This window comes from Bubalus bubalis, chromosome 18 (genome assembly GCF_019923935.1).
Source record: "Bubalus bubalis isolate 160015118507 breed Murrah chromosome 18, NDDB_SH_1, whole genome shotgun sequence".
NCBI classification, from domain to species: domain Eukaryota; kingdom Metazoa; phylum Chordata; class Mammalia; order Artiodactyla; family Bovidae; genus Bubalus; species Bubalus bubalis.
In genome coordinates this window covers 21,469,908-21,494,633 of record NC_059174.1, presented here as the reverse complement: position 1 = coordinate 21,494,633, position 24,726 = coordinate 21,469,908, and the positions used below count along the sequence as shown (strand labels likewise).

Genomic DNA, 24,726 nt, shown 5'->3' with positions numbered 1-24,726 from the left:
TTTAGACTTTATTCAGTCTGAAACGACTCCCGTGAAAGGGGTTAGACGTGGTGAAGATGTTCCAGATCACCTTTGTTAGGTAAAAAAATAAAAATTTAAAAATCAGAGGACCAGGAGCTTCGTTACCGTTCAAGAGGTTCTCAAACTTCAAGGCGTACCCGAATCGCCAGAGGAACTTACAACAAATGTAAATTCCTGGTACTCATCGCCCCTCGGATTCGGATTTTATAGGTCAGGTCCGATAGGTACACTTTTTTTTTTTTTTTTAAACTTAACATAACTGTATTAGATTTGCCAAATATCAAAATGAATCCGCCACAGGTATACATGTGTTCCCCATCCTGAACCCTCCTCCCTCCTCCCTCCCCATTCCATCCCTCTGGGTCGTCCCAGTGCACCAGCCCCAAGCATCCAGTATCGTGCATCGAACCTGGACTGGCAACTCATTTCATACATGATATTTTACATGTTTCAATGCCATTCTCCCTAGGTACACTTTTAAAAAGCCCTTCTGGCAGCCAGGCTACTGCCAAGGGGTGACTTAGGAGTTTAGTCCCATTTTCTGTACCTATGCGCTCCTCTATTCTTTGACATAGAAAACGGGCATTTCTCAAGGATACACCAAGCGTTCTCTTAAGTTCTCCCAACCTGACAGCGGCCCCAGCCCCTCCCACTGCGGGCCGGCCAGACGTGGCGGTCTCCGGAGACCGAGGGACGAGCGAGGGCGGGCACCGGGGCGGTTGGGCGGCGGCCGGCCCCGCCCCCAGGCTCCTTGTTCGGGACCCCGGCTCCGCGACCCTACCCAGCCCTGACTCAGGTTTGGGAAACCCGCAGTCGCAGCCTTCCCGACTAGCAGCGGCGGCCACGCACAGGCCCGTGGGCGGGTCTCCATGGTGACTGGCAGGCGCTGTGACCAATTATGTCCGGGCACTTGTTTCCGCCCCCTCCCCCCTAAACACCCCACCACCGCCGCCTCCCCCGCAGGGACAGATACTTCCGTGACTGACGTTTCTCTCCGGGCGCTGTTACGTAAGGGGAGGGTCAAGCGCGGCCCCACCCGAGCCGAGCAGATTTGATTGGCAGGACCTAGAGCCACCGCCTCAACGCCCCCGGAAGAACGTCTTTGACCGACAGATATAGGAACCACTCTGCGCCGGGAGGCTGGGCGGAAGCATCTGGGCCCTGGGGCTAGGCTGCGGGGCGGAGCCGGAGGCTGAGAACAGGGCCGGGGGGGGCGGAGAGTAGGCAGGGGCTGGGCTGGCGCTGCGGCCAGAGATGCTGTGGGACTGCGACGGCGCTCAGCCGCTGGGAGCACTGCATTGAAAACACCGAGGTGAGGTGCGCTGCCAGGCTGTGGTAGGTGCGCGAGGGCCGTGGAATCCTCAGACCTGGGCCGCCAGCGTCCTCAGGCCCGGCATTTGTGTGCTCTGCCGGGGGTTCTAGACTGTAGCGACGGCGGCCGCGCTGGGACACGGGGGCGGGGCCGGGCACCTGTCCGCGTTTGCAGGCACCTGCTAAGCCGGCCGCCGCCGACCCCGGGGCCTGGCACTGGGGGCTGACCGGGAGCCGGGCCGGGCCGGCCTGAGGAGGGGAGGCGGACCGGGCCGGCTCGCCCCATCCGGGGCCTTCCCCCGTTGCCCGGATCCGTCCCTGCTTCCAGCTTGAGGGTAGCGTCCGACGACCGCAGTCCCTTCACCCGAGGGTCTCGCGAGCCCGGGGCCGGCCTCGAGCTAACAGCGAGGACAGGGTTTGGCTCCTGCCTTACATCATCCCGAGACAGGTTTGTCCAGATTCCCTACGTGCGCGGAGATGGTTTTACGCCCCGGGCGAGAGTGCTCGTCCCGGCTGTCCCCAGAGATCCGGAGCCGAGGCAGTTTTCATCTTCTCCCTGGGTCCTCCTCTGCCACCTCTTAACGTGTGATTTAAGTCTGTTCGGGATGATGTGCCTATTTAGGCATAGGAGGTAGCACTGCCTGTCTCACGTTTTGGCTCAGTACACGTGCGGATAATTCGTATAGGCTAAGCTCCGACTTCTCAGCTGTACGATAGTAAGAAACAGTCTTTTGTTGTTTGTACGACCAGATCAGCAGAGATTTTTAAATTGTTTCGGAATGACTAGGACCTGTCCTGTGTTTTCTTCCATCTATGTCACATCTTGGAAAAATGCTGTACCTGCCCAGTAGACATCTATTAAATGATGTAGTTACTCCTGAAAAGCGTGCTGCAGTTTCTCTAGGTGATTATGTCGTTGCTGGAAACAAAGGCAGTAGTAGACAATACCTCCTTCTTAAAGACAGGAGGAACCTGGGGTAAGTTTAATTAATATTTGATTCTTAAAGGCAAAGTCATAGAATTACTAAGTATTAGACTTGGAAGAGACCTTACAGGTGAGTAATCCACCCCAGTCAATTTACGTGGTGGTGAGCACTGTGTTCCAGGGGAACAGGGTTCCCCTGTCAAATTAGGTCTGACCCAGCGGGCGGGTGCTGCCCATTACTCTGGATCTGAAAACCGTGTTTTCATTCGCACCAAACAGGAACATTTACCCCCACTACGGTTTTGGTGCCCTGCCATTTTGGCTTGTATAATAGTCACCAGGTTTGCAGAGAGCTGTCAGCAATAAGTTGCTACTTACTGGGTTTAAGTCATTAGGTAAGTGGAAGAACCAGAACCCACATTCTTTTAATTATTGGGTGGCACTGTATTTTGGAAAGCAGAACAGCAGTAATGGGCACTGGCAGGATCAGAGGCCCACCTGTGTTTGAGCTCAGCAGGAAACAAATTGCTGCTGAATGGGGAACATTTGGCACATCCTACTCTAATGACTTGCTTATAAATTTGGTAAAATACTGTTTAAGCTCTGACCCTTTTCACCTTCAGCCTTTTGATTGGTGCAAGTAGGAATTGAGCAGAGCTCTGTTTTAAACATGATGGAGCCTGGGGGGAATGTCACCAGAGCAGACAAGCTGCTGTCCTTACAGCTCCACTTGCTGCTTCTCCCTTGTATGGTTAGTAAATGACCCACTGACTTTGTGACCTGTAAGACAGGGTTTCTTATCCACTTCATGAAGCCTTGGTGGAAGATGTGTGTCTGTGAAAGGTTTCTTTGGCCTCCTTTTGTTGCTTTTGTACCTATTGCTTGGCAATTCCTTAAATGCATAATCCTGCTGTTTCCACACTTGAAGCAGTTGAAAAGATCGGGTTTTTCTGTGTGTGTGTATGGTCCCAACAGGATCCAGTTTTCTGTGTCTCTCATGCTTTGTTTTTGGTTGCTAGTTTTACTGGAGAGAATCATTCTGTATTTAAGACACTTGTTTAAGACACGCTTAAATCAACTCCCATGGATCTTCAGTTCCCATAACCCTGAGAACTGTGATAGACCTTTTGTGTCTGTGGGTACAGTGCATTCTGAACCTGGCTTTCCCAGCAGTCAAATGCCTAGATATTCTGCTAGTAGCAACTGTTTAGTCCATATCTTCTGCACTGCTGGCACCAGAACTGAACTGTGTTACTGAATATTCTGAATCCTGGCCAAAGACTCAGTACACGGATTCCTGTCGGCATTTAAAGATGGGAAAGAAATTGGAGTCAGAAGAGGGAGGGGGTGTAGAAGCAAACTGTTTCTGAAGACTTTCTCCCCTAGGTTTTTATAACTGCATATTATATAACATTCTATTGTATTTCTGTTTAGAGGTTCAGATTTAGCTCTTAACTATTTCAGAAGTCTTAACTGTTGGCATTAGTATGTTTCTCTGTTTTCCCGTCTCATTTTAAGGTGAAGTGAATTCTGAGGCCAGAAGAATTTGATGACACAGACCACTGAATTTCTTTGTTTGGAGCACACGTTATGAACCCTTTCTGGAGCATGTCTACAAGCTCTGTACGCAAAGTAGGTATAGTTGATGAACTTAGGGAGGAAACCCATTTGTGTCAAAACAGAGGCCAGAATAATCCATATTAAGGTTGCCTATCGTCTTAGCAGAATTAACTTTGGTTTTCTAGTTTAGGTTTTATTTTTTAGTATATGTGCTGCTGAAGCGAGCACTAGGTTTTATTTTTGAGAAATAATTATTTCATTGATTAAAGTCAGCTTCTGAGACCGAGATCACATCTCAGAAACCATTCTGATCATCAAAATTCTGTTATTTTGACTTTTAGGTTATATTCACACATGATGAAATTTGTGGCACATATTGTAGGTAGTTTTTCTACAAACTTCAAGATTTCATGGTTAGAGAAGTTTTGGGAAAGGCCAGTCCAATGTGGTCAAGTCAGACTTGAGAGCACTGGTTTAATTTATCTAACTAAAATATCTTGTAAAATAAAATATGTTTTAGGGAAGCTTAAAATATGCAAACAAAAAGAAAATGTCACCCATAATTCCATGTCTAAGAATACCCTTGTAATCTTTTTTTTTTTTTCTGTACCTGATACTGTATACATTTTTAATACAGGTGATGATACAGCCTTTGATGGTCTTGGAGCCAAGGAAATACCTGTGGGGTGGTAGTTTAGTCTCTGAATCATTTAGACCTTTGTCTTTGACTAAGAATGACAGTTTATGCTAATGATAGTCCAAATGTGAAAACATACCAGTTAGGGACCAGATCAAAGTCAGACCCATGCGAGCGAGAGAAGAGGTTCACCCTTTGTTTCTAACCAAAGTGCTGACATCAGGGAGTGACTGATTTCAGTCATTACACTATTTGTTTTGAGATGCTTAGCACCCAGTTTCCTACATCTGCATGCCAGGGCATCTTTCTAATCTGGTCTAATTGTGTAGTAACCCCTTGCCCTCTTTCTGGGGCCTTGAAGAGAAACCCTTTCTTTGTTTCATGTAAATCCTGTAAATATTGGCTTTGTTGTCTATAGGATACAGCTGATGAATGAGTTTTTCTAATAGTTTATTAGTCTTGCATCAGCTCGATTCTGCTCTCTGTAATAGCTTGCCCACTCAACAGACTTCCAGGTCATCTCGATCACAGTGCTAGAAGGTCCCTGTAAGAGTCATTCCAGCTTTTCAGTCAAGGACTGAAGGGCATCACACTTGGCCTTATGATTTAAGAATCATCCTAACAAATGTTCTCACCACTTCGTCTTGAATAGCGGTCTGATGGTGAAGAGAAGACATTAACAGGGGATGTGAAAACCAGTCCTCCACGCACTGCTCCAAAGAAACAGCTGCCTTCTATTCCCAAAAATGCTTTGCCCATAACTAAGCCTACATCTCCTGCCCCAGCAACACAGTCAACAAATGGCACGCATGCTTCCTACGGACCTTTCTACCTGGAGTACTCCCTTCTTGCAGAGTTGTAAGTTCTGAAACTATCCGGTTAAATTTTGAATGACCCTTAAATGTGAAGAATGAAATTTATTCTGATGGACTCAGTAAACAGCAGCCATTTAATCTTGACGGTCAAACCCATCCCCCTTCAGTATGAGCCTTAACGTATATAGGATGGACTCTATTGCTGGCAATGTAATCTTTCTTCACCAAGGCCTCAGTGGTGTTATATAAATATCTGCTTCTAAAAGTAACAGTTCTTACTGAGAGCTTGGGTAAGTAAGATTCGAAGACAAATATGTGCTTTAATTTCCATGTCTGTTTTGAAAAGCAAGAGGAGGGAGAAACTGAGATTTATTAAGCATCCGGGAACTTAATTTTGGTCTGCCTTTATATGAGGTGCGGAATTCACCCCCTGAAGAGGTTGTTGTAGAGGGCAGGACGGTGGGAGGGCGGCGCTCTATTCTTTCTTGGGTCAGACGCAGCTCGAGGCTGGTGCTCCATTCTGGCAGTCACCCTTAAGAGGCCTCCTGACAGACCGAGAGGCTAGTCCCAGGAGGCGGAGGTCAGGAAGCCTGACCTTAGGAGTCAACAGGAAGCGCTAACTTGGAGAAAACTTAGAAAGTACTTATTAAAGCTGTCTTCATATATTTGAAGGCCCATCAATTAGAGGATTTGAGTTGTTCTGTAGGACCCCCAAAGGCAGAAGTAAGCAGTTGGGAAGTTTTAAAAGATCTGGGCTCCATGTAAGAACTTGAGTAGTCACAGAAGTCACAGATTGGACTGAGCTTGTACCATCCACAGATTGTGAGGAGATGGGCACCTCTGCATAGTCTGGTAGTGATGAAACAGTGCTTGGCCCATCAGAGGGGCTCACGCAGTGAGTGAGTGCAGATGGCATTTGTTATATTGGTCATTTGGGATATAGGCAGCAAATTTGGAGAATTAATTCTGAATTTCAGTCATTTAAAAATGCCTTTGCCCATGAAGCTGTTTTAAAAGCATCCTCCAGTGCCCCCTTTCTCTACTAATGTTGTAATGGTCTGAGGCCCCAGTGTGAATGGCTGAGCATGAGCTGGTAACTTTATAATGGACGCCTGTGTTTGAGGCGAGGCAGTGAGTTGGACAGGCTTCTATTGTGGTGTTAAGTCTGCTGTGTTAGGCCACAAAATCTGCCTTTCTGGCAAACCTCTGTAGGAGATACATCTGCCATCCACACTGCTGTTGATGCGCTGAGTTTTAGTGATTTAAAAATGGAATAACTACTTTAAAATGATTGAAAAATAAGTGTGGTAGCAAATAGGTAATAAAATGTCAACTGAGATCTAATAAGTTTCTTCTCAGTAAAACTGAGGATTGGCAGGTTAGTGTGCGTTAAGGCCCTCAGTTCTCGAGGTCCGGTCACAGCATGACTTGTGGAGGCTCGTGGCCCAGCAGCAGGGAACAGCAGAACCACCAGGTCCCGGAGGAGCCGGTGCAGCCTGTCCTCCCTTGTTGCGGCTCCCGCCGGCTCCACGCCAAGGCCTGCGGAGTTCAAGGGCCTGAGTTGGGGGTGAATTCAGGAGCAGAGTACAGTCAGACGCTGCCCATTCACACTTAAAATGACCCCCAAGTGAAGGAAATTCTACGGAATTTTAATATCTTAATTACCTAAAACTGTACCTTCAAAGAGCTTTTGAATGTGTGTGGGTAAGATCTATTGTCCGTGGTCACAAAAGCAATAACCTTACAAATAACTCTCACTGACCTAAAACTTGATGTCCAGCATTAACTGTACAGGTTAGCTTCCAAGATAGTGTTTTGGGGAAGCTGATTTCTAGGAGGAAAACTTGACTGTGAATCCCTGCTTGGCTTTCGTTTCTAAATCTGGGGCCCTTATTTTGGCTGTGCTACTCTGCACGCATATGTTATGAAGCCAGTAGACAGACAGCAGTTAGGGCCAGGTGAGAGACTGTGATGACTCCGTCTACGTGGTCAGGGCATCGGGTCCCCTTTGAGAACCTGTTCCTTCTTTAAAAGATGAATGTGGGTGGTTTGGTCTGTGTGTGTCATTCACATCCCTACAGTCTCACTGTTCTGCTGCTTCTGTTTTAGTACCTTGGTTGTGAAGCAGAAGTTACCAGGTGTCTATGTGCAGCCATCTTATCGATCTGCATTAAGTAAGAAGCATTCCCTCTTTTGATAGCATGTTTGATTCCGCTGACGCAAACTTAGCCCTTAACTGTTTCTATTTTGTCCTGCAGTGTGGTTTGGAGTAATATTCATACGGCATGGACTTTATCAAGATGGCGTATTTAAGTTTACAGTTTATATCCCTGATAACTACCCAGATGGTGACTGTCCAGTAAGTTGGGGATACACTCTGGCTGCATTGCTAGGTCAGTGAGGAGGGCTTAATGGGGCTTTCAAAATGTCTTGGTTCTTTTCCGGACCTAGTAACTTTTATGATTTCAGTTTCCCAGAATGTTCTGTCGACTGTGTAGTCCTTTGAGGGGATTTTTTTTTTTTTTTTTGCTTTGTTCCATGTTTTGCCCTGCTGGCTTCTGCCGTCAGCTTTGCTTGCTTCTCTGTGCAGGGTGTGCCTTTGAGGCTGGAAGCTGTGGTACAGCACTTGCCATGTGAGTGGCGACTGTTACGCTGTGCTGGAGGAGAATGACTTTCCCTTTGCTTCATTGCAAAATTCACTTTTACAGGAAAATCGTGAAAGTACTTAAGTGTCCTTCTCAAGGCAGCTCTTTGACTTTAAGCAGCAAGACTGCCTTGTCCTGAAGCTCCTTTTACAGCGTCTGTGTGTGGTTTAACAAGTGCCGCTGCTCCATTAAAGGCAGTGTCTCTCTCTCACCGCAGCGTCTGGTGTTCGATGTTCCCGTCTTTCACCCGCTAGTGGATCCCGCCTCAGGTGAACTGGATGTGAAGAGAGCGTTTGCAAAATGGAGGTCAGTAAATAGTTGCATGTGGTGATGTAAGCCAGCAAGGGGAAGCCTCAGTCACCCCGCTGTGTTTCCCTTTAGGCGGAACCATAACCACATTTGGCAAGTACTGATGTACGCAAGGCGAGTCTTCTACAAGATCGATACGGCAAGCCCCCTGAACCCAGAGGCTGCAGTACTGTATGTTACTCTGCTTTGTCATTTAAGATACATTTGAAAAGACAGCCGAGGAGGTCATGTTGGTAACCTTTTGATTTAAACTTTTGACACAGGTACGAGAAAGATATTCAGCTTTTTAAAAGTAAAGTGGTCGACAGCGTTAAGGTGTGCACTGCTCGCTTGTTTGATCAACCTAAAATAGAAGACCCCTATGCAATTAGGTGAGTGGTACATTATCCAGATAAGCCACACTTGGCAGTACTGGGCTTCTGTTTTCCAGGTGGCCTTAGAATGGGGATTTAAAAGGAAAGTGAGTCATCTGCTAGCCTGCAACATTTCTAACTTGATTTCTGCTTTACATGGGTGGCACTGTGCCAGGAGCAAGCTATTGAGTGACTTTGGTTTCTCAAAGATCCTGGTAATGTGCTTGCTCAGGTGTCAGGACTTTTCCTTCCAATTGGAACCCCTCTTAAATGGTCATTACCCCATCAACCTACAGATTTGGTGAAAGGAGGGAAACTGATCAGTGTGAGTGAACAGTCCAAATCATGGGTTCCCTGAGCACTGTTAGTGTGTGTTGGGGAAGTGTCTTCAAGAGTGTTGAGAGCTGAAGTGACTTAGCTCTTGGGCAGCATGGGTGTTGCTGGGAGAGAGGAGCGTAGTGTAGTGTTCAAGAGCTTGGGCTCTGCAGTTAGAGTGGGTGACATTTGCACTTAATTGGCTTTGGTGACCCTGAGCAGTTACTTAATTTTACCGTGCCTGCTTTCTTCATCTGTAACAGGACATCAGGGGTGGTTGCAAGGCTTATGTGAGCTAACCCAGGAAAAGTGCTCTCTAAGGGATAATTATGTGAGAAAATCATTTAGGTAATGTCTGAAACTTACAAACTGACCACTGATTAAGACTGTTCCTTGTTAAGTTCTGTTTGGGGAACGGGCTTAAAAATGGACATTAAATTTCGTGAGCCATTCTTTAGTGTTTCTCTCTTCCTTAAGCTTTTCTCCATGGAATCCTTCTGTCCATGATGAAGCCAGAGAGAAGATGCTGACTCAGAAAGTAAGTAGATGGCCATTTTAGAAATAGGTTAACTTGCTGTTTCCTTTCTAAAGTATCTTCACTGGTGACCACTGAGTGTATACAGTGGCTTTTGGGGAGATGGATTGGTACAGTGCTGAAATTTCCTTATCGGTCTGTAATGTCTGTTTTTCATTGTGCCTAGAAGAAGCCTGAAGAACAGCACAATAAAAGTGTTCATGTTGCTGGCCTGTCATGGGTAAAGCCTGGCTCAGTACAACCTTTCAGTAAAGAAGAGAAAACAGTAGCGACTTAAGAGCTGGTGAATCCGGTGCACCACGCACTTTCCTGCTGGACTTTGGCTCCTAAAGCTGACCAATGGCAAAGGACTGCCTGCAGAGTAAAACGTTGTGAACAGTGGCTGACGTCAGTGTTGTCCATGTATGCTTAGGTTCTAACAGCAAGTTGTGGAAACCTCTCTTTACGTAATGCATTACTTCTGTCAGAAGTGTCTTTAAGGTGGTTATCTAGTTCAGTACTCCAAATTATTGGGGACCTTGAAGCTTACGTATTTTTTTGAATATAATGCTAAAGGTAAGTTGCATTCATTTAAACTAATGAAGTTAAGCAAAGTTCAACACTATAGTGATTTCTTAATTGGTGGTTTCGGTTGTACATATGTTAGGGTGCAGAGATGAAAGGAGAGAGAGAGCAGTTTCCATAGCTTATTAGCACTTTCAAGTGGAGGAGCAGTGGAATGAATGAACCTCAGTCTTCAGCTTACTGTGTTACTGATGTACAAACTGCTGTCACTGAGGGACATACTAGGTGAGGGAGAGGAAACCAGAACACTTGTTCATAGGTGTTTTGTTTTGTTTTGAAGCAAATTACTGTATTTTTATGGCAGGAGGGAGAAAAAGTGTTAAAACGGTTTCTAATGAAGTCAGAGATTTAAATGATGAATGGCTAGTGTGTTTTGTAGAGACAATAAATCGGTGAATGATTGTTCTTTGTCATTTATGCAGGAAACTACCCTTTTCTCAGTATAACTAAACAAAGATTAATTTATAAATGCTTTATTGAAAAATACACTTATTTTCATATAAAATTACAGTAGCAGTATCTTGAGAGGTTTTATAAATATTTTTGCAAAACACTATTCTAAGTGAACAGTGTAAGTTCCATATTTCTTTCAGAGCAATATGAAGTTACCTAGTAACTTTGTTTATACTGATTCAATTTACAATTGAACTTTCTCCCTAATAAGATTATTCATTCAACTTTAAAACTGCTGGAACAATAGTGATTAATAAAGGTATATATAGATAATTCAGTAGCTGTTAAATTAACATTTTCTAATTGTATAAATGGTACTGTGTACTAATAAAAACCTAAAATTCTCCAATCTATTTTTTTAAACTTCCAGGAACACACCCAAAGATATTTAAAAATACCACCTTAATAAAGACACACGTCTTTGTGGATAACTACCTCCTAAAGGAAGAGGTCATAATTTTTCATAATAATCCCCTTAATTCAACTTGATTTAAAATCTTTACTTAGCCAGGTGATCCCTATCAACAAAAATGGAGAATTTAAAACACTTGCCCAAAAGGTAGCTACTGGGGCTTTAACAATTTTAAAAAAGTACAAAAGCATCAAAGAAAATATTAAGCCTAGAGGTTTTGTACTCAATAAAGTTCACATTGTAGAAAGTGCCATCGCAAATATACAGCAAAATCTGGGTTACAAAATCATGCTTTTTACAGCCCTAAAGTGCCACTTCTTATACAAGTTCACTCACACATTGCACGCTAATCAAAGACTTGTCACACTGCACCACACCTACTGGGGTAGGGAAGAATTACACAAAGGAAATGGGAGACTTGGACTGGTTACCTAGGACCTCCAAATCTGGGTGCTTTCCCAATTTGTTACCTTTTAGGAATGCAATCTCACACTCCTACCAAGTGTTTCAGGACGAAATGCCAAGTTTCACTCTTCATGAGGGCCAGGGCTGACCACAAAACAGGAATGAACTGAAATATGGTTCCTCTGCTGGGACACGTTTACAGAGGCCTCTTCTACACACATGAGTATGCTTCGTTCTCTGCAGTACTTGTAATACTTGGAATAGCTTTGCCAAAGAGTTAAAAAATCCAACTGTGTTGGATTCTAGGCAGCCTTGATGGCAAGCACTGCAAGGTAGGAAAAAAGGCAGTTGGGGTAAGTAAAAATATCCTAAGGATACTGGAAGGATCCAGGAAAAGAGCCCCATCATCTAGCATACATTAAATGCGGCTGCTAAACAGAGTTTGTGAAGAGACAGTTTCAATACAACGGACTAACCTCAGTGGGAACCCCGGTCATTAGCTACATCTTGAAGACGACGTAATAAGGCAGAATGATTTTCTGGGCAGATTCTTTTTGCAGGTGATTCACTTCCATCTTCCAAAAGGATCCCTCTCTTTTTGGTTGGAGTTTCTCCTGTCCGTATCATACTGTTAATTTCTCTCAGTCTCTGGTGGCAGAGGTATAGATAGATACAAAAAGGGTTAAAATTCTAATACACACAGTTCAGTGTTAGATCAAAGAACCTCAAATGAGTTAAGCAGTTTACTTGAGGAGTTTGAACATCTTTATAAAGGAAAGAACTAGCAAATTTTACACCCTTCTGGTCTCACTTCTCAGCTAGCTGAGATGATGACTGGGAAAGAGGCAGAGTGTTTCATTTTTTAACACGCTCCAGAGGTGATTTTGATATACACTTTAACAATATAAACGTTCACAAATCTGATTCTTTTTTACAAAAGTTACATAGCATCACATTGCTATGCCATATTTAATCAATTTCATACATTTCCATTTTCCTTTTTTAAAAAAGTAACATGACCATAGAGTATTATGTCCCCTTTTCCCCCAGTCTAGTGTTACTCATTTTTTTTAGCAGCCATGGAGTTTCATAGGAGAAGTCTAAATTCTGAAATGCATTATACATCTTCCTCGGGAGAACTGAGGAAAGGCAAATTACTTTCTGCATTCTCTGGTTCACGTGAGGAACCTGGAGTGAGAAGAATACTGCCAGGGGGCTAGAAAGACTGGATCTGTGTACAGGTGCCTTCAGCACCAAGTTTCCCCAGAGTCCCAGAAGTCAGCTGTACCTTATTTTCGGATGATTTTTTTTATCATGTGCCACTGATTTCATTGTCCATGCTTCCTAGTAGAAAGCATACTGAGCAGATTTACATGCATTTGTTGTAGGATGTTTCAAACATGCGAACGGAAAAGCGTGTATAGTGAACCTTCACATGGCCATCACCCACTTCAGCGATGCTGGCCAGTCTTACTTGATCTGTGCCTTCATTCACTTCTCACCTCTCAGATGTTTCAAAGCAGATCCTAGATATTTAGTTTTTATTCTTAAATAATAGGCTTTTCTGAGGCTTAAACCCACCACGGTTTTCTATAATCAGTATATGCATCTTTCCCAAATTTTAACCATTTTAAGCAAGTTTTCCTCTTTCTCTTCTACTCCCTAAAAGTCTGCTTTGCACTTTCTATCTTTAGTCTCCCACTTACTTGAATGTTCTTAAATTGTTAACTATACACTAATTGTATAAGTGGTATTTGTATACATGTATATACAACATATTTTGTATCGTGCAAGTGTAATTGTGTGCCTTACTATATATGTAACATTAATATAGATTAATAACACATTAATACATATAATTTATATACAATACAGTGCTTTATACACCATAATTTATATAATATGTACATGACAGTTTGAATACTTATTCCCCCCAGATTCATACAGAATTTACCTTCTTGTCCTCACCCAGTCCCTAAGGACACTTACTGTTACCATTCATTCACCAAACAGATCAGGCTACTGTGTAGCTTTCTGCTCTTTTTTCTAGGAAGGCACGCATTAGAAATTTAATAATGTTCATTAAGTGGGGTTTCAAAAAAATTAAAATGGTATACTGTTCAGTCCACATTATGTCTTACACCTTCTCATATCAGTATATATGGATCACATATCTAACTGCTACATAGTATTCTATGGTAATCTGTATCATAGTTTAATCCACTGTTAACAATTCCTGAGTTTTAACTGGCGTATTTAGACCATTTATATTTACTTGCTCTTTGTTTGCTGTCTTCCTCCTTTTTTGGCCTTCTTTTGAATTGAATAGTCCTACTCCAATTTATTTTTCTGTTTAACTTTTTAATTCATTTGGAACTTAATTTGGTATGGGATGAAAATCTACTAATAGGGAAACAGCAGTACTCTCCCCATCATCTATCTGTCATCCATCTCTCCATGGTATTGACATTGTGTTTTTAGGAATCTGCATGTGTTTTTCCTGGGCCATTTGTTATCTATGTGTGTTTTCTGAACAATCTTTATAAATATAATTATCACTTAAGGACCTTTAAGATCTAGCTGCCTCCTTGACAGTAAGTAACATATGATTCCCAGAGCTCTAGCCTTACTGCCTCAAGGACTTGTTTCCCTTTCTTGTCCACTTTTTCCTGGATGCCCTTCCTTCTACACCTCAGCAACCTCCTAATTTTTCATCCGTTAAGGCTTGACTCAAGCTTCCCTACCCACTGCAGACTGAGGCAGATGCTACCACTTAAATCGGTGCTAATGTGCATATTGTTATAAAATGCCCGTTTCTCCTCTTAGACTAAGAATTCAAAGGACAGAGACAGTTCCTGTCCCAGAGACAGGCACCGAGTAATCCGTCAAGGGATCTGGATTTTCTTTCCCTAACAGAAATTTGGAATTTTAAAGTTTTACAAATGGGACAAAAAAATAAAATTCCAGATTTATAGCAGAATGTTCGGATGCACAAATAGGAAAAGAGAGGAATGGAAATTTAAACCCCTTACCCTGTTTCCAACTTGAAAGTTTTCCCCTAAACCCTTGTTTCCTGCTGCTGTGGGACTACTGGTCGCTCTTCCTTCGCGGATCCCATCACTCGTGTGCGTGCTGAAGGTTTCCCAACAACCCTTAGAATCCCAAGTGTGGGGCTGGTAAAGGCCAAGTTTTACATTAGGCTCACCTTTGAAGGACTGTTGCTGAAGTAGTAGAAAATCTTTTCTCGAGGAGAAAGCATCGCTTCATTTTTATGCGGGGAAATGTAGACAGGATGGTTCTGAGACAACTGTATTCGGCGAGGAGAGCCTGTTCTTACAAATGGATAGGGAGAGAGTGGAGGGGCATCCATCTGTTTAAAAAAAAAAAAAAAATCTACGGTTAACAAAATTCCTAACCAATTATTCTTGCTGAATCAGTGAAGAGGTATAATAAACTAAATGCTTTATGAATGGTAGATAGTGATGTATTTGTGGCAAAAATTAAACCTAAAGAAAACCGTACAATAGGAATCGGTTAAGTGCTTTCTTTGTGCCACTGTTTTAAACATTTTTAATATATTATGTCATTTAATCCTCACAACAACCCTATAAGCAAAGGACTATTTCTATTCCCATTTTATATACAAGGAAATAATAGGCACAGAGAAAGTTAAATAATTTGCGAGGTCAGCAGAGCTGGCACATTTTGGGTAATTTGAACTTATGCAGTCCGTCTCATATGACTATACTTTGCAGGGAGTCCAAATGCAATCTTATTCATGTTTAACCCTTCATAACAGTAGAAGTTATGTTCATTAAGCAAATTATTTCTGTTAAAGACTTTCTCAGTTTTATTTTACTTAACAAAATAATTATTTGTCAAACTAATTTACACAGAAGTAGCTCAAAAACACGTGATTTCTCATTCCTCACAAGTGAAAAAAAAGTATGAAATAATCCTCCTCAAACTTACCGCATTTGCCTGTGAGTACTTCATGGCAAACGTTTTAATCTGTTTGATATAGATGTTGTTGTAGAACTGGATGAGGTCTCCCCTCTCTTCCTCCTCCACGTCACTGTTGGCCCCCGTGAGGCGAGTCGGGGTAGGAGGGGCGCTGCTCGGCTGTGGGACTGGCAAGGTGCTGCTGGACCTCATGACAGGACTGGAGTCTCTGCTGGCTGTACCGGGTAGAACAGAAGGTGTTAAACAGGGAGACTGCTGGTGCAGGTTGCTTTTAAAAAGAAAATTCAGGAAGAGGAGGGTGAACAGCTACCCACTCTCCTTGTTAAATGGCAGCAAATGGGCCCTCTACCCCGAGCAGCAAAGCACAGACAAGGTATTTAGTACTAACTGTGTGTGTGTGCATGTCCAGTCGTGTCTGACTCTCTGCGAATCCATGGGATGTAGCCCACCAGGCTCCTCTGTTCATGGGATTATCCCAGCAAGAACACTTGAGTGGGTTGCCATGTTCCAGGGGATCTTCCCACCCCAAGGGTCGAACCCATATCTCCTGCTTTCCTGCATTGGCAGGTGGATTCTTTACCACTGAGATACCTGGGAAGCCCCACTAACTACTATCATGCTATTAATGTAGCAAGGGCTTGATTAATTGACACCAAGTATTCATTAATTGTAGCAAGTATTCATTAATTGACACCAGTTTTCTAGGACTGAGCCCTGCATTAAGTGGTATAAACCAGCAATTAAGGATGGTATTTCCATAGCATGGTTTCTGTTGACATGCCACATTTTTTTGGAACTCAGGTCAACAAATGCCTGTCTTCTCTAACCTTTTCTAGTACCCCTAAAGAAAAATGTTTATGCACAATGTGTCTCAAAACCATGAAATAAAGGACAACTTTGCTACTAAATTTAGAATTTAGTTTATTGTTCCAACAAATCTTTTGTTGGAATAAACTGTTCTCACAGTTTCTACAACAGTAATTTTAGTAATTATTTAGTCCTAGACCTAAAAAATAAGAGGAGCTCCTAATTTAGTTGTATACATTCATAAAGATCCCACTTACTTCTGTCTTTGTTTAGTTCTGTCGGAGAATTCTGATGACTTCTGCTGTCACTGCTGCCAGAATTTCTTCTTCTCCTTTTCCCTTTTATCAAAACACTTCTATACACCTTTAAACAGAGCATGAGAAGGCAACAGAACAATATCTATTGAGCACATCCTAGAGTATACAACTTTAACATGTTATTTCATTCTCTCAGTTCCCTACAGTAGCTGTCCTACTCAGGGGAGGTTTGTAAATGCAGCCAAGGTTATGTATCAGGGCCTGTCAGGCTTCAACTTCCAAGTGCTGCCTACAGTACTACAGAGCAGCAATAATATCTAATTGTGAAATCAAGTCATCCTAAGTCAGATACAAAGATCTTACCTACCTGTCTCTTCGAGACAAGTATATAGCATTAAGGTAAAATGGGTTTTACACTTTCACTTACTGCTATTTTGGTTAAATGTCAGCACTGTGTGTCCTAAACCAGACTGAATTCAAGGTGACATAGAATCCAAACAGCAGCTTCCTAATTTACACCTATCTTGTAATTATCTGAATTAAAAAGGAATCAAATATTTTACATCAAAACTTTGGGAGAAAAGAGAACTTAAACTAAACTGAAACTAATCACGATGTGTGGCTGTCAATAATTAAATAAGATTAAAATAGAGTCCTATTTTTTATCCTGGAGAGGAGGCTACAGAATCACCTGTAGTTAATTTTTTTATATGCATCAAAAAGACTTTCATCTTTATTTTCAGCCCTGAGAGAAAACGTAGTTACCTGGCTCCGGGCCTGTGGCTGAGTCCTATAGCAACGCATAATATTCTGGAAGGACTTGTCTTCTTTTGTGACCTGGCAAAGAATAAGGGTACACTGAGAGTGAATTTGACTTCTAACATATAGTATGAGATGATCCATGAACCTGCTCCCCAGTGACACTGGTGAAAATCGTATTAAAAAACAACCATTTAAAGTCTCTGGAAATGTCTCTAAAAAGCATACAACAAATGAAGAAATATATATTCAAGTAAATCTACTAATTCAGTAACAACAGAGGGAATACATGGTATCTGAATCAAGACCTAGAATAAACCATAGTGACAGAAAATTCATTAGAGGAATGAAAAACTAGATTTAAACTGGCAAAGGAAAAGTTTAACAAACCTGAGATGGAACTGTTCACAGAACAGAGGACAGAATGAAGAGAAATTAAAAGTGCTTCAGAGAAACAGGGCATACCATTAAGCACGTCAAGGTGACATAACGGCGGTGCCAGAGTGGTGCAGCAGGGAGAAATGTTCCGAGGCTGAAACCTTCCGAATTTATCTAAAAAACATTAAGTCTCAGTTCACTTGCTCAGTCATGTCTGACTCTTTGCGACCTCATGGACTGCAGCTCACCAGGCCTCCCTGTCCATCACCAGTTTCCGGAGTTTACTCAAACTCATGTCCATTGAGTCAGTGATGCCATCCAACCATCTCATCCTCTGTCATCCCCTTCTCCCACCTTCAATCTTTTCCAGCATCAGGGTCTTTTCAAATGAGTCACTTCTTCACATCAGGTGGCCAAAGTTTTGGGAGTATCAGCTTCAGCATCAGTCCTTCCATTCAATATTCAGGACTGATCTCCTTTAGGATGGACTGGTTGGATCTTGTAGTCCAAGGGACTCTCAAGAGTCTCCTCCAACACCACAGTTCAAAAGCATCAATTCTTTGGTGCTCAGCTTTCTTTACAGTCCAACTCTCCATGCATGACTACTGGAAAAACCATAGCCTTGACCAGACAGACCTTTGTTGGCAAAGTAATGTCTCTGCATTTTAATATGCTGTCTAGGTTGGTCATAACTTTACTTCCAAGGAGTAAGCGCCTTTTAATTTCATGGCTGCAGTCACCATCTGCCGTGATTGGGAGCCCAAAAAAACAGTCTGCCACTGTTTCCACTGTTTCCCCATCTATTTGCCATGAAGTGCTGGGACCAGATGCCATGATCTTAGTTTTCTGAATGTTGAGTTTTAAGCCAACTTTTTCACTCTTTCACTTTCATCAAGAGGCTCTTTAGTTCTTCTTCACTTTCTGCCAGAAGGATGGTGTCATCTGCATATCAGGTTATTGATACTTCTCCCGGAAATCTTGATTCCAGCTTGTGCTTCATCCAGCCCACCGTTTCTCATGATGTACTCTGCATATAAGTTAAATAAGCAGGGTGACAATATACAGCCTTGATGTACTCCTTTTCCTATTTGGAACCAGTCTGTTGTTCCATGTCCAGTTCTGTTTCTTCCTGACCTGTGTACAGATTTCTCAGGAGGCACATCAGGTGGTCTGGTATTCTTCCCATCTCTTGAAGAATTTTCCACAGTGTATTGTGATCCACACAGTCAAAGGCTTTGGCATAGTCAATAAAGCAGAAATAGATGTTTTTCTGGAACTCTCTTCCTTTTTCGATGATCCAACAGACGTTGGCAATTTGATGTCTGGTTCCTCAGCCTTTTCTAAAACCAGCTTGAACATCTGGAAGTTCACGGTTCATGTACTGCTGAAGCCTGGCTTGGAGACTTTTGAGCATTACTAGCGTATGAGATGAGTGCAATTGTGCGGTAGTTTGAGCATTCTTTGGCCTTGCCTTTCTTTGGGATTGGGATGAAAACTGACCTTTTCCAGTCCTGTGGCCACTGCTGAGTTTCCCAAATTTGTTGGCATACTGAGTGCAGCACTTTCACAACATCATCTTTAGGATTTGGAATAGTTCAACTGGAATTCCATCACCTCCACTAGCTTTGTTTGTAGTGATGCTTCCTAAGGCCCACTTGACTTCACATTCCAGAATTTCTGGCTCTAGGTGAGTGATCATACCAAGATCTTTTGTGTACAGTTCTTCTATGTATTCTTGCCACCTCTTCTTAATATCTTCTGCTTCTGTTAGGTCCATACCATTTCTGTCCTTTATTGAGCCCATCTTTGCATGAAATGTTCCCTTGGTATCTCTAATTTTCTTGAAAAGATCTCTAGTCTTTCCCATTCTATTGTTTTCCTCTATTTCTTTGCACTGATCATTGATAAGGCTTTCTTATCTCTCCTTGCTATTCTTTGGAACTCTGCATTCAAATGGGTATATCTTTCCTTTTCTCCTTTGCTTTTTGCTTCTCTTCTTTCACAGCTCTTTGTAAGGCCTCCTCAGACAGCTATTTTGCTTTTTTGCATTTCTTTTTCTTGGGGATTGTCTTGATCCCTGTCTCCTGTACAATGTCATGAACCTCCATCCATAGTGCATCAGGCACTGTCTAAGATATTAAGAAGAGGTGGCAAGAATACATAGAGTTGTTTTATACAATTAAAAAAATCAGTTAAGAAGAAATACACATTATGTATTCTTTCCAGTTGCATAATTATTTTTACCACTGCTCTTTGTTTTTTCATGTGTAGTTGAATTACTGTGTGGGGTCACTTACTTTTAGCTTGAAGAACTTGCTTTAGTATTTTCATGTAAGATGGTTCAAGTTTTCTGTCTTTATGTTTAGCTGAGACTGTATTCCTTTCACCTTCATTTACAAGAGATAATTTTGTTACATACTGGATTCTTAGATTTTACTTTCTTCACTGTTTCATAGCTTCCATAGTTTCTAATGAGAAGTTATCTGTTACTTGATTAGAGTTTCCTAGTAAGCAAAAAGTTGCTTTTTTCTTGAGGCTTTCAAGATTCTCCCTTTCTTTGGCTTTCAACTTTTTTACTATGTGTCTGGGTATGGAGCTCTTTGCATTTGTCCTACTTGGAATTTGTTAAAATTTGTGGATATATTTCAGACTTAAATTGAAGAAAGCAGGGAAACCCACTAGACCATTCAGGGTATGACCTAAATCAAATCCCTTACCAGTATACAGTGGAAGTGAGAAATAGATTTAAGGGATTAGATATTGCCAATATATATGTGAAGAAATGTGATGTTATATCTCAATAAAGATGGGACCAAAAAAAGGCAGATAGGGCAAAAACAAAAATATAGAAAACCGTAAAGAAACCACTAGTAAAAAAAAGTTTAAAACTCAATACTGAAATTAAAATGCCACATTACAAAGTATTTACTGAATGCACATGGAAATGAAAGCAGTGAAGGAGAGGATCTAAAAGACAGGAGACAAAAAAAGTAAAGTGCCAGACATAAATCCAGTTACAACAATGTTAGATGTGAATGTATTAACACAGTCAGAGGAAGAAATTGTCACATTACTTAAAAAAAGAGATCCAACTATATACTCCATATACAAAAAACACACTTTAGGTTAGAGCAAACAGATTTAAAAGAAAAGGATGGAAAGAAGACATATCATGCAAACAGCAACTCAAAAAAGCTGACTGGCTATACAAAGATCACACTATAAAACAGACTTTAAAACAAAAAAGTTACTCGCGATAAAGAGGGACATTTCATAATTATGAGGGGTCAATCCATTAGAAAGATCTAACAATTAAAAACATACATACACCTAATAACAGAGCATCAAAATACATGAAGTAAAACTGACAGAAATTAATAGAGAAATAGACAATTCAATAATATTTACAGAGTTCAATACCCCACTGGCAATAATGGATTGATCAACTAGACAGAAGATCAACAAAGAAACACTTTAACACTATTAAGAAAAAAAAAACAACAACTAAAAAACCTTACATCTATAGATGTAACAGATGTAACACCCAACAACGAATATATATTCTTCCCAAGTGCACACTGAACATTGTCCAGGATAGACTGTATGCTAGGCTACAAAACTTCAATAAATTTAAAAGGATTAAAGTAACTAATACAAAGTGTGTTTTGGAAGCACAGTGGATTGAAACTAGAAATTAACAGAAATTTGAGAAACTCACAAATACATGGAAATTAAACAACACACCTAGATAACCAGTAAGTCAAAAGACATTAGAGAATGCTTTGAGATGAGTGAAATAAAGACACAACATACCCTAATTTATGAGATACAGCTAAAGCAGTGCCTAGAGGGAAATCTATAGCTCTTAATGCCCATAGTAAGAAAAAAGAAAGATTACCTATCCATCCATCTTAAGACACTAAAAAAAAAAAGGCAAACACAGCCTAGGGAATCCCTGGTGGTTCAGTGGTTGGGACTTGGCACTTTCACTGCCAAAAGCCTGGCTTCAATCCCTGATCAGAGAACTAAGATCCCATAAGCCATGTGGCACAGCCAGGAAAACAAAAAACATAAATAAGCCTCAAGAGAGCTTGAGAAAACAAAAAGAACAAAAGCAAGCAGAAAGAAGGGAATAGTAAAGATTAGAGCATATAATAATAAATCAGAAAGTGGTTCTTTGACAAAACCAACAAAATTTTCAGCTAGACTGACCAAAATTTTTAAAGAAGACTGTCAAATTACTACTGACAAAGAATAAAAAGAACTAAAAGGAATATTATAAACAATGGTGCCAACAAATTAGAAAGCCTGGAGAAAACAAATTCCTTGGAAGATACACACTACCAAAACTGATTCTAGAAGGAATAGACAATCTGAATAGACTTGTAACCAGGAAAAAAGAATCATTCAGCAATAAACTACCCACAAAGAAAAGCATAGGCCCGAAATGTTCATTAATCAGGAGGTAAAATATGGTTAAGATAACAATACTCCTCAAACTAATCTACAGATTCAACATAATCTCTATCTGAACCCCACCTGACTTCTTTGTTAGAAGAATAGACAATTTGATTCTAAAATTCATCAAGAATGTCAAGCAATTTAGACTAGCCAAACCTTGAAAAAGAAGAAAAAAGTTATCGATTTTAAAACTTTAATGGACCATTTGTTTTAAAATGCATAATGTTATGTGAGTTTCACCTCAATAAATTATTTTATCTGTGGAACTGTAAAATGGTGCAGTGACTTTGGAAAACAGTCTGGCAGTTCCTCAAGCAGTTAAAAATGGAGTTTACCACGTGACCCAGCAATATGCTCCAAGGTATATACAGAAGAGAAATGAAAAAATGTCCATGCAGAAACTTATATACACGTGTTCATTAGCAGCATTATTTATAATAGCCCTAAAGTAAAAACAATCTAAATGTCCATCAACTGATGATAAAGCGTCATATGTTCATACAATGGAGCATGCTATTCTAAGCTGACTGCGGTGCTCGTCACACGTATCTGAACTAAAATCCACTGACTGTGTAGTTTAAATGGGTGGGTTATCCAGTATGTGAATTTTACCTTAGTAAAGCTCTTAAAAGTGTTCTAAGAATGAGGAAGTAGCAGCTTTTTCCTTTTATATTCCCAGTGGTACTCACCTTTGCCATCACATAAATGGCACACATTAACAACTGGTCCAGATGTCTGTCCATCATAAGTTCAGGACACTGAATTATGGAGAATTCAAAGCAGGTCCAGATTTTTTTCCTCAGTTCATCTGAAATATCCAATTTAGCACAAAGATCCCGAAGGCGGACACCTGCTAAGTGATAAACCTAGTAGATAAACAAAAATATTATATCTCAAACTTTATCTAACCCTTGTATTTGCTGAGTTCTAGACCTGGTGAGGGTAAGTGAAAAATTACCTTCCTAAAGAAAAGCGATAAAGAGCTTGTCTTCCTGGGTCTGATACTGCTGCTGGTTAAAGGTAGGCCTTGTTTCTGCTGTGGTCCACCAGGGGAAATCTGTTGAATGGCCACCTGACCAGGGACTTGCAAGGTTGTTCCTGTCACCTGTTGCGAGCTTAAGCTTCCAGCCAGGGCCTGAGCACTGAGCGGCTGGATGGAGCCGGTCACAGCTTGCGCCTGCCCCCCAACATTGACTTGGACTGGGAAGAATGTTATTCCTCCATTCTCATTGGCAATACCTAAAGTTTGTTTCAAAGAAAAAAAAAGCACAAAGAAAATGTTGTTAATACCAGATTCTCCAGGCAGAGGTTTCCCATTTTTCCTCTCCCAACCCCTTTCCCAGTCCGTGCTTGTCTTGTATCATCATTCCAGCCAAATCTCAAGTAATAAATGCCAGAGAAAGAACTCAATATCCAACTCTGCCTTTGTTACCTTGTACAGGAATGGTCACTGTTTGTCCGTTGTTGGCTGTGACTGTGGCTGTTGCCATGGTGACCAAGGTCTGTCCAGGAACCGGTGTGACAGATACAGCCTCCCCGGCTACATTCTGCACGGGGACAGCATTGACTAGAGGCTGCGGGGGAGTGCGCCCGGGGGTCCCTCCATCAGTGGGGCTGTCATTCTCCACAAATAGCCGCCTCCTGGTAGAACTGGCTGTTGGGGAGCTGTACCTATCATACAGTGTGGTTGGAGACGATATGCCTAGGGTCAGAGAAAAGAAAAGATTGAACCACTTAACTCAAGGAGACACATCTGACTTCCATCCAAGGTATTATGCTCACAACTGTTTGAAATATGTTATAACTGAAAAACAAAAATAACAGGCGTCACATCATAGCTAAATTCAATGAATGAAAATTCAACTGAATACTGCTACTGCTGCTGCTAAGTCACTTCAGTCGTGTCCGACTCTGTGCGACCCCATAGATGGCAGCCCACCAGGCTCTGCCATCCCTGGGATTCTCCAGGCAAGAACACTGGAGTGGGTTGCCATTTCCTTCTCCAATGCATGAAAAGTGAAAAGTGAAAGTGAAGTCTCTCAGTCATGTCTAACTCCTAGTGACCCCATGGACTGCAGCCCACTAGGCCCCTCCATCCATGGGATTTTCCAGGCAAGAGTACTGGAGTGGGTTGCCATTGCCTTCTCCGAACTGAATACTACCAAGAGCAAAATTTAAAGGAAGGATTTTTCTCTATTTGTCTCACACTGTTGCTTTTTTCACTACATCTTTTGCTAAATCAAACAAGACTTTTCCCTCCACTCCCATGAGGTCTGGATGATTTAGGGGCATTTTGAATAACTATTTTTCTACCATATTCAGTTTCTACCTAACACTCAGATAACACGATTTCACTGTAAAGCTACTACTTGATATGAAGACTTGATGGACTTGAAATTACTATGGTAACATTTGGGGCATTTACTCTCCATTTTATGCATTTTCATCATTGTCATTTTTTACATGTAGAAAGTTACTAAAATACAATAATGTTATTCAGTAAGAATGGACATACATGTTTTAGACAAGGCAATGGCACCCCACTCCAGTACTCTTGCCTGGAAAATCCCATGGAGAGAGGAGCCTGGTAGGCTGCAGTCCATGGAGTCGCTAGAGTCGGACACGACTGAGCAACTTCCCTTTCACTTTTCACTTTCCTGCATTGGAGAAGGAAATGGCAACCCACTCCAGTGTTCTTGCCTGGAGAATCCCAGGGATGGGGGAGCCTGGTGGGCTGCCATCTATGGGGTCGCACAGAGTCGGACACGACTGAAGCGACTTAGCAGCAGCAGCAGCAACCAGCTTAGTTTACTATTCTTTAAACAACCTTACTGAGATATG

The 24,726-nt window shown here is 41.8% G+C and overlaps 2 protein-coding genes across 5 annotated transcripts in view; one reads left to right on the top strand and one right to left on the bottom strand.

Moving 5' to 3' along the window:
* Nucleotides 1-1,188: 1,188 nt before the first annotated feature.
* LOC102414885 (AKT interacting protein) lies at nucleotides 1,189-10,392 on the top strand. 3 transcript variants are annotated; one of them, XM_025268674.3, is made up of 10 exons: nucleotides 1,189-1,333; nucleotides 3,776-3,889; nucleotides 5,107-5,312; nucleotides 7,379-7,443; nucleotides 7,528-7,628; nucleotides 8,132-8,220; nucleotides 8,296-8,394; nucleotides 8,487-8,594; nucleotides 9,369-9,429; nucleotides 9,596-10,392. In XM_025268674.3, the coding sequence occupies exons 2-10, from the start codon at nucleotides 3,848-3,850 to the stop codon at nucleotides 9,701-9,703; spliced, it is 879 nt and encodes a 292-aa protein (XP_025124459.1). In that variant the 5' UTR covers nucleotides 1,189-1,333; nucleotides 3,776-3,847; the 3' UTR covers nucleotides 9,704-10,392. The 3 variants fall into 3 exon arrangements, with proteins under 3 accessions (XP_025124459.1, XP_025124457.1, XP_006076545.1); XM_025268672.3 differs by having other exon boundaries at nucleotides 1,190-1,333; nucleotides 9,593-10,392; XM_006076483.4 differs by lacking the exon at nucleotides 1,189-1,333 and adding an exon at nucleotides 1,478-1,780 and having other exon boundaries at nucleotides 9,593-10,392.
* A 55-nt stretch (nucleotides 10,393-10,447) lies between these two features.
* The window catches only part of RBL2 (RB transcriptional corepressor like 2), a 46,780-nt gene continuing 32,501 nt past the window's right edge, over nucleotides 10,448-24,726 (bottom strand). The window contains exons 15-23 of one of the 2 annotated variants that reach the window (XM_006076486.4): nucleotides 23,318-23,587; nucleotides 22,844-23,124; nucleotides 22,575-22,751; nucleotides 17,053-17,124; nucleotides 16,288-16,393; nucleotides 15,233-15,438; nucleotides 14,466-14,630; nucleotides 11,737-11,908; nucleotides 10,448-11,585 (exon numbers count right to left, since the gene is read on the bottom strand). In XM_006076486.4, the coding sequence (XP_006076548.2) occupies nucleotides 11,738-11,908; nucleotides 14,466-14,630; nucleotides 15,233-15,438; nucleotides 16,288-16,393; nucleotides 17,053-17,124; nucleotides 22,575-22,751; nucleotides 22,844-23,124; nucleotides 23,318-23,587 (1,448 nt within the window). In that variant the 3' untranslated portion in view covers nucleotides 10,448-11,585; nucleotide 11,737. Of the gene's footprint in view, nucleotides 11,909-14,465; nucleotides 14,631-15,232; nucleotides 15,439-16,287; nucleotides 16,394-17,052; nucleotides 17,125-22,574; nucleotides 22,752-22,843; nucleotides 23,125-23,317; nucleotides 23,588-24,726 lie in introns of both variants that reach the window. The other variant, XM_025268670.3, reaches the window with a different exon arrangement.

Coding starts and splice junctions, on each gene's coding strand:
- LOC102414885 (XM_025268672.3), top strand. CDS start 3,848: ATGAACCCTTTCTGGAGCATGTCTACAAGCTCTGTACGCAAA. Junction 5,313..7,378: donor TACTCCCTTCTTGCAGAGTT/GTAAGTTCTGAA, acceptor CTTCTGTTTTAG/TACCTTGGTTGTGAAGCAGA. Junction 8,595..9,368: donor GAAGACCCCTATGCAATTAG/GTGAGTGGTACA, acceptor CTCTTCCTTAAG/CTTTTCTCCATGGAATCCTT.